This window comes from Thermothelomyces thermophilus, chromosome 1 (genome assembly GCF_000226095.1).
Source record: "Thermothelomyces thermophilus ATCC 42464 chromosome 1, complete sequence".
NCBI lineage: Eukaryota > Fungi > Ascomycota > Sordariomycetes > Sordariales > Chaetomiaceae > Thermothelomyces > Thermothelomyces thermophilus.
The window spans coordinates 5,213,293-5,221,994 of record NC_016472.1 but is presented as its reverse complement, the minus strand read 5'-3'; the positions used below and the strand labels follow the sequence as shown (position 1 = coordinate 5,221,994).

General features: G+C 55.4%; 3 protein-coding genes across 3 annotated transcripts; 2 read left to right on the top strand and 1 right to left on the bottom strand.

Annotated features, from left to right (window-relative positions):
* Positions 1-1,026: 1,026 nt before the first annotated feature.
* MYCTH_2296905 (uncharacterized protein) lies at positions 1,027-3,060 on the top strand. The gene is made up of 3 exons (XM_003659579.1): positions 1,027-1,297; positions 1,372-2,355; positions 2,417-3,060. The coding sequence occupies exons 1-3, from the start codon at positions 1,180-1,182 to the stop codon at positions 2,725-2,727; spliced, it is 1,413 nt and encodes a 470-aa protein (XP_003659627.1). The 5' UTR covers positions 1,027-1,179; the 3' UTR covers positions 2,728-3,060.
* A 2,624-nt stretch (positions 3,061-5,684) lies between these two features.
* On the top strand, positions 5,685-7,192 carry MYCTH_2123265 (uncharacterized protein; the record flags this gene model as incomplete). The annotated part of the gene is made up of 3 exons (XM_003659578.1): positions 5,685-6,388; positions 6,451-6,863; positions 7,101-7,192. The coding sequence occupies 3 exons, from the start codon at positions 5,685-5,687 to the stop codon at positions 7,190-7,192; spliced, it is 1,209 nt and encodes a 402-aa protein (XP_003659626.1).
* Positions 7,193-7,577: 385 nt separating this feature from the next.
* Positions 7,578-8,322, bottom strand: MYCTH_2296904 (uncharacterized protein). The gene is made up of 2 exons (XM_003659577.1): positions 8,091-8,322; positions 7,578-7,914 (listed from the first exon to the last, which is right to left on the bottom strand). Exons 1-2 carry the CDS (start codon positions 8,229-8,231, stop codon positions 7,684-7,686), a joined length of 372 nt encoding a protein of 123 aa, XP_003659625.1. The 5' UTR covers positions 8,232-8,322; the 3' UTR covers positions 7,578-7,683.
* Between the last annotated feature and the right edge of the window lie 380 nt (positions 8,323-8,702).

The window sequence follows — 8,702 nt, the reverse complement described above, 5'->3', positions numbered from 1 at the left end:
CGGCAAAAGTAAACGTTAACATTCATTCTTCTGCAGCAGCTGCAGAAAAGCACGGCGACGGCCTGCATCTGCTACCAAGGTTGCCTAGGTCCTCGGGGCCTCGGGTGTGTGGAGGCGCCGACTCTACAACCTTTCTGCTTTTATTGCGTACTTCTGATGCGGCTGTTGCCCCGAGCGCAAATCTGCGGCTGGTGGTTAAGTGCAACTCGAACCACGCGGCGATGGCAGGCACATCCCAGCCGCAAACGCCCGGGTGGCCCAGAGGGGCCGGGTCGCCTGGCCTCCGTGAGTGTTGAGCTCCTGCCTTTTTTGGGCGGGCGGCTACAACCCAAAGCGGTGTTGGAGGGGGGAGCCAGAGAGATCTGTGCCTCGCCAGACTGGCGTGGGCTTGCGTGCGCCTGAGTGGACTCGCATCTGCACACTTGGAACGCACGCAGCGTGTCCGTCCCGTGCAACGTACCGGGAACCCAGAGCACGGAAGACGGACGATAGCATGTGGCTGAAAGGCCCCCGTCTTGAAGTGGACACAGCGGGCCCTCAATTCCACGCTGAGCCAGCCAATGCGAGGTGCGCTTTGGTCCCTCGCGCCCCACCACACGCGCGCACCCGCCCCAGCTTTCCACTTTGCACCAAATGCTGGCTGCTTTGAAAAACGTGCTGGCCCGTCCGCCCACGCTTCAAGGCCTTGCCGCCTGTCGTCTGCCCCCCCTACCCCAGTCTCGATCACGCCCTCGATATTGCATCTGCCCACGACCCGACTTGGCCATATGCACCTGAACAACTGCAGCCTTTCCACACTTAGACTATCCGTACTTCCCTTCCCTCTCGGCCAACCGTCGCTCCTTTTTTGTCTTTTTTACATGCCCATCTAGCGCCCGACCATCCCCGTTTCCGACTGGGAATCCTTTCCCCCCCTCCCCTCCCCCAACGACATCAGTCCATTGGCCCTCCACGCAGCTTGCCGATCGAGACCCTCAAAGTCTTCTTGCCGGCCCCGGCCAACGCACCGCTCCTCGGCTCACCCTCGGCGTTGTGGCCCCGTCTCCGGCCTTCGAGCAGCAGCTGCTTGACCGGACCTTGCTGAATTTCCTGCATCGCCCCTAGGCCCCGGAGTCACAACCGAGTTGGTCGGGCAGTTGGCACATCTCAACTCGCAGCAGCAGCCCACTTGATGCCACCATGGACCAACAACGCCCGGCATCCCAAAAGGTTCCGGCCGGGCTGGCTTGCGTGCTGAATTCGCCCGAGGAGAATCGTGACTCGGCGTATTTTTCCAGCACTGACACATCGAGCAAACGTGCGGTTTTCCGGATCCTGTGAAGAAAGAAAAGGCTCCCGCTGGACCCAATTGGCTGATCTCAAACTCTGCAGACACGTCGGCAGCTTCAGGTATGGGCGTGCTGAGCCCTCCTCATTCGGGTTTTCAGCCGTCCCCCGTCGACAAGACACCGTCTCCGACGACGACGACATCCCATCTGCTTCCGCAGTCGCTCGTGTCACCGGCAACCAGCAACGGCAACATGAGCGTAGCGTCAATGGTCTCGCCAACGACACCGGGAAGCTCCGACCCCCGCCGCTTCGACCGGACGCAGTCGATGGACTCCGCCCCTAACAGCGCCGGTTTCGTCTCCGGGGATACACCGGAGGCCCTGTCGAGGAGAGAGAGCGTGGATAGCAGGATCAACCAGGGTTTCCACGACATGAGGCTCGGTAACTCGCCCTATGCGAGCCACAACCATTCGACGACCTCGATCCACACGACTTTGCAGCAGCAGAGGAACCCGCGTCCCGCTCTCGACACGCTCTCCGTTCACCGTATCTCGAATGGTTACCAGCCAAGTGCCGAGCGGAACCCGGACGGCCACCCGAAAACGATGAGGATTGCACCCGCCATCACGGGCCCGGCCACCAGCCAGATTGCCCGGGCAGCCGAGCCAACCAAGGGTCAGGCCTGGGCCTTCCCGGAGGAGGAGATCCAGCGGATGCCGTCGACTGCGAACGGGTCGCTGATCGACTCGCGCAGAAGCAGCATTGCCGAGTCCCGGCTGCCGCCAGGGCAAAGGCGCCTGGAGGAGAGCATTACCCCCTACCAGCGGCTGTCGAATGCTTCTGGCGAGTACTCGACGGTTCACCACCACACCCTTCAACACAAGCAGATCGGAGAGCTACGGAGCGAAGAGGGAAGCGCGCATGCCGGCACCCAGCCGTACAGCAGGACTCCTGAGCTGCGCGTAAGCCACAAGCTTGCCGAAAGAAAGCGGCGCACAGAGATGAAGGAGCTGTTTGACCAGCTCAGGGATTTGATGCCTCAAGAGAGAGGTTCCAAGGCTTCCAAGTGGGAGATTTTGACCAAAGGTCGGTTCCGAACCCGATTGCTCTAGACTCGCTTGTCATGCAGGAGCTAACCCCGTAGAAGCGATCTCGGAGCACCAACGCCAAGCCGATCTCATCAGGCAACTCCAAACCATCAACGCAACCCAGCAGAACGAGATTGACATGCTGCGCCGTGAGCTCGAGCGGATGCACGGGGCCCAGCAGTCCCGCCCGGTCACGGATCCCTATTCCCAGGACCAGTATGGCAGACCGCGACCACCGGAGCTGCCACCGCTGCGGTCGCTCCAGTCGCCCACGGGCCCACCACCTCAGGGACCCGAGTCGATGACGGGCGTACAGTACGAGCCGCCGAGAGCTAACGGTTATCGGCCCGCCGAGACCGGCAGGTTCTAGATGGCCGTGGTCCGAATACCTAGGGGGAACCGCCCCGGCGTTCGTGCTTGCTGAGCTTCGACTCTGCAAGCCGGACAGAAGGCCTTATATGCTTTGGGCCCTGCCGATGGGCGCTAGGATCCCCAGGTTGGACGGTCTGCCATTGCCGAGCTTTGAGTCTACCGGCCTCTGTTACACCCACGGCAAGGAGACCGCCGACGACTCACTGCCGTGCCGACAGCTCGGCGTTAATAGAGGACTTGCGAACCACAACGTTAAGGCTTCCTCTCGCGGCGGCCCAGCTGGTCTCCGAAGACACCTCAAGAAGGCATAGGCGCTCCAGCCCCAAGTTAGCCAACTTCCTACCCAGCGGCGGGTCCGTTTATCTGCCCCCTTACCTTCCACTAGAAAACAATTCTTATGCGGAACATTCAGCTCGCGGCTAGATTGGCAGCATTGTTTTCAACACACCTTCACCTTCATTGGCTCCAGCTGGTGGCTTGCTCGAGCTTCAACCCGGGCTAGAATATAGCGCTTCTTCAAGCTGCCATTCTGGCATGGCGGCGTTGCACGCCTTCGACCATACCGGTTTCCTTTGTTGTTTTGTGCTGCGTGTGCGTGGCAGCGCGTCCTATCCTGTGATGCTTACTCTTCCTTTTTGTCTTATGTCTGCGTGCATCTCAAACCTTATACCAAAGAAGCCCAAAAGCGATGTTTTTTTTTTATTCTTCTTCCCACTTCTTCGCTTCTGACCATGCAGCTGGCGGCGTGTGTTACTGGTGGGGCTGATTTAAAATATCGCCCCCGGTTTGCTCTCTTGAGGGGCGCGATCACTCGATTTTTGTCCTCGGACGAGAGGGACGAGTGCAGGGAGACATGGTTGCAAAGGTTTGATTGAGGGGTGGTTCTTTCGTTTTGGCCGTGTGCCTGCCTCTTGGCTGCGCGGACAGGGAACATTAACAGGGGAGTTAGTTGGATGGTGGGAACAAAAAAAGGACGGGAAAGGAAACGGATGGGAATATTATCTGCTGTTGAGGGGATACCAATTCTATTCTGCATGCTTCGAACACTTTTCTTATTTTTCTTCCGCTACGCGGTCGACTAGTTTTTAAGATTCTTGTGTGCCGGCGAGCCTCTATATCTACTTCCTTGTCGGTCTGCGTTTAGATGGAGCGAACATGGGGCTGGAAGAACCCTGGAGAGATGGGAAGATCTTTTGAATCAGATCGGACATGAAACAGATTGGATGGCCGCAGTTCCCGGTGGCCTGGGCTGCCGTGTGTGGTATTAATCAGTCGGGGAGCTTTCTGCCGATTAGTTTCAGGGTTGCCTGGCGGGATACAGCATAGTGTCTCTTGGCCCTCACCTCACCGCTAAGGTTGACTACATGCATGTTTCATGGCATGCGGGTTGTACGCGAGATCCTGTTGCTTCGTAAGCACCAAACGTTGGCAGCATGGCATGTGATACTGATTTGCATGTGCGTGGTGTCTCCAAACACTGCGTTCGCCGGTAAACTGTTTGCCCAACAACTTCTCAGCAGATGCACATTGATATGATCTTTGTTGAACAGCCAAGGGAAGGATAAACGTTTTGCTTCTATGTATATAATTATATAAGTCAAGTCACCAGCCACACTGCAGCGCGATTCCGTATCGTGCGAAAAAGCATGTACATGATAACCGAAACATGCTCTTTCTACGTATGACAATATTGATTCCGATGTTCTTGGCTGCTCCATGCATTGAACGACAGGCGACGTGGACTTGTCTTCTCCTGGCAATGGCTCGCTTTCGTGCTAGATGAACAAAAACTTTAAAACAAAACAAAATAAAAATAAAGAAACGAAGAGACATCCTTTGGCTCGCATGATTAGAGTAGCATTGCATGTATTTGTCTGTACGGCATCACTCCCTCGGAGCTGGATCTGGATGCAGGTCAAGCTATGTGCTGGCATCCACCACATCCCCTTAATTATAAAGCGGACTGCCGTTCACTCAGGATGGAATAGTAATTACAGGTTATGAGTCCTTCCAGCAACACCTGGTCGGGGGCGTCATCCGGTCTGTTGTTCCTCGTTCCATCTGGTTCTATCCTTACTCTCTCCCTCACCTCCGGGCTGCTTGCCTGGGCACTCAACACTGTGCGCCATCGAGGTCTTTAATCTGTCTCAGCTGCACAACGCTAAGTTGGAGACTGAACTATAAAGTGCAAAGTGCCCTCGTTAGATCCAATGATGCCACCGGGTGAATGGTTACAGAAGCAGAAACGCAGTCAGCAGCAGCTCTTCGCCACGATTCGTCTTCTCGCCCGCATGGCGTACGCGAGGCAGTAGGCCAGACAGCCCGCTCGACAACCTCTGCGTTTTTTGAGATAACATCTTCTAACTCTGATAGCACCGACATTGACCTACTTGAAGTTTCGCCCTGTTAAGGGAGCCCTACGGCCAAACCTGCCTGACACGCGCACTCTATTGACACCGCTGACTCCTGCAGACGTTGATGCAGGATCCAATGCTTTCAACTACAAAGTCCAATCCAATCCTCTCGGAAGCTTTGTGTGATGGAAGTTCCCTTTATTGCAACTTCCTACAGTTTCTGAACAGTTTCCGTTCGGCAATACTCGAAAGGGCTCTGGCAATCCAACAGCGGCTATCGCTTCCGCAACACACGAAACGCATTCATCTCTAATTAATTATGCCCGTTCTCATCGATCAGTCCACACCTGAAGGTATCCTTGATCTGCTGTACAGTACTCGCACACTTGACAGCAGACACGGAAGCAAACTGCGCAAAATCCGAACTTTGAGCCTTCCGATCGCTGCCTTGAACCTCTTCACGGTCCTACCTTCCTGCTTTCTCTCGACCACGAGTCTGCGTTGAAGACAGAATCGGGAAGTCACATTTCGGTTCGGTGTTAAAGTCTTTTGGCCGTTCTCTCTTAGCGATCCCGGCTCCGCACCCTTCAAAAGCGCAAAAATGACCGACGTGCTGTGGTTGAAAGACGCTCGACACGGCGGTGCCTTGCTGGAGCGCTTCCAGCCCGTTCGCCACTTCGCACACGCCTGGGAGCAATTCTTCCACGACATTAATGGGGTGATGGAAACGGACCTAGAGGATTCTCTGGAGGATCTTTCTGAGAAGCTCCCCGAGTTTGACGGCAACTTCGCGGGGTCCGAGAACACACTCAGCGTCGTCCATCCCGAAGAGAAGCTGGGAGAACCAACTGGATCCAACGGCGTCACTCCTTCACCTGGTCCTCTTCCGAACGACGAGGAGGGCCATTTAAAAACCTGCATCTCCTACTGCCAAGAACACGGTCCCACGGCTCAGTCGCTCAGCGATGTCGACTGGTACCGGTCGCAGATCATCCAACCGCAGCCCCAGCGAAAATACACGACTGCCTACGAGGAAGAAGATAGCCGGCCGGACATCAGAGGCTCTGAAAACATTAGAACAAGCCTAGCCGACGCACTCAAGACTCCCCTCGCCCCGCGCTGGGACCAACAAGTTCAAGCCGCGCCGTTCGCTCCACCGCCGCCGCAACCCACAACCCAATTGACAACACCAGAAGATGAGGAGAGAATCCTTGAGCAATTACATATCGAGAGAGAAACGGCCGCGCTCAGGCGAAAGGAGCACATTTCCGAGGTCGTCCGGGTCACCAAGGCCGCGGCCGCGGCGTTAGAGCAGCGATACCAACTTAGGAGGAAGGAGGCGGCGCAGAAGCGACCAGGCCCCTCAGCACCGGGGGCGTCCCCCCCGCGGCGGCCGCTTCCGGGAGAGATCGTCGTCAAGCCCACGTCGCCCCAGCAACGGCAGCTCCGAGGAGGCAGATGACAGTGATCACGACGACGATGATGCGCCGGCGCCTCCCGGGCCCCAACGTCAACTGCGCCGTCGACGACTCGGGCCATCTGGGCGTGGCGTGCGAGGTGCGCCTGGCGAGGAAGCGCGCCCGGATCGCCGAGGATCCGCGCAAGCACGGCCTGCCGAGCTGTACCTGGCGGAAGAGCAAGACGCGCAGCGCTCCCAAGGACGGGATCCCAACGGTCATGCTGACGGAGCCCGAGGGGGAGAGCTGGTACCTGGTGGATTCTATGTGCCCTGTAGATGAGGAGGCGGAGGGAAAGGTAGATGGGGAAGACTGTTCTGGTGGTTAGTAACATTGGCCTTGCTGGTGTGGTGGGAGAGTATCGAGAAATGGGTTTGACTCTAGGTTTTGGCGTATTACTGTTGGATGACGTCTCTCGACATTTGGTATCATACGCGGGATCATTGGCCCAGAGAGATAAGCATTTTGCTCAGTATAGCGGTGTGGTCCCCGAGAAACGGTGAAAATCAAATACGTTGCCGGTCATGGACCATGATTCTGCTCACTCCATTATCTTTCAGACCCGAACCCAAGAATCAAGACCTTCAAGATCGAGCTGAGCATCATTTTGCCGGCTCTTTCGAACCAATTGAGCACAGCTTATCCAGAATGACGCTTCCATCCTATGTGTGCTAGCCCAGGAACGACACCAAACCTCTCGCAAAGACCGTTGTCATTAATCAGTCCCCAAATCATCAACAAACAGTTTTGCGCCGGCTAATTTGCCATTGCTACTAATTCCCCGTGGAAAAGGTGTCTGTTGATGGATGTAATTCGTGCATAATTAATTAGCAGCGACTTCGTGATCGTAATTATTATCCTAAAAGGTTACTGACTCGTGACTCTTTTTTATTCCAAGATTGCTTTCGCTCGCGTTAATTAAGCAAATTTCAACCCGTGGTTGGCAACCAGCTCGATTTCATCCTCGGGTAGGAGTGGGAAGGAACGAGCCAGATCATCCAACATGAGTCATCAGTTCTGCATGAATCTTTCCTCATCAGTGTTTCAGTCTGCCTTCCGAAGAGGCCGATTTGTTTTTCTTCTGGTTCTTTTATAATCTCTTTTAAGAATACATATCTTTGCCGGGTTCACTCATTTTTTTTTTCATTTTTCCAGGCCGACAGTCTTCTTCATCTGGTCCACTTTCTGGCCGACTGTTTCTGAGACGCCCTTGCCGGTCTCTTGCATCTTCTGGGCCACGCCCTTGCCCGTCTCTTGCATCTTCTGGGCCGCGCCCTTGCCGGCGCTGCCGACGCTGCCCTGCAGACCGCCCGTGGCCCTGTGCACATGCTCGGGCTTGTTCGTTATCGAGTACATCGAGTCTGGGTCGTGCAGCTTTGTTGCCCCGTGTTAGCCAACTGTTCTGGTGAGATTTTTTTTTTTTTTTTTACTTCTTTCCGATAATGATGACCGGCGACGAAGAGTATATAATTGTGTATAATTACTTGCAGGAAGGGGAAACAACAGGAAGGGACAAAAAAGCAAAGATAATAACCAAACATCAAACTTACATGGGCAGCCTCCTCGGCCTGGTCGATGAGGTCATGACACTCCTCCGCCGCCTCGTCGGTGTAGCCAGTCTCGGGCTTGGGATGGAGGTGCGGATGGCCGGCCTTCTTGTGGCCTTTATGGGTGTGCACTCCTTGTTCCATGGTGTTGATCTGGGGTGTAGTATAGGAATACTAGTAGTCGGTCAGGTGAATGGGATCAGTGCTATTATTGAGAACTCGCAGGAGGAATCTAAGCTCAAGAGCGACTCTCACATCCCCTCAAGTGCTCCCTATATATGCCATCCGGTGGTCGGCTGTTCCTCACTTGACTAGTGTGCGTCACTGTCGTCATGCTGAGCTGTGTCTGTTGGAGAAGGTCGTGGTTGCTGGGACGCAAGTGGCGGGTTTGGCCCAATACCACACCACATCACCCCGCACCATCGACAGACCCAGAACGTCATCCGATCCTCCGACGTTACAAGACTGGTCCATCAAGAATGGCTGGCCCTTATATGGGCACGAAGAGCTTTGCCCAAGTACGGACCTTGTGGCAAATTGCTGAGAAGTGGAGGTGACGGCTTTTTATGGTGGTGCAACGAGAACACAAAAGAACCGCGATCTTCACCAGCCTTT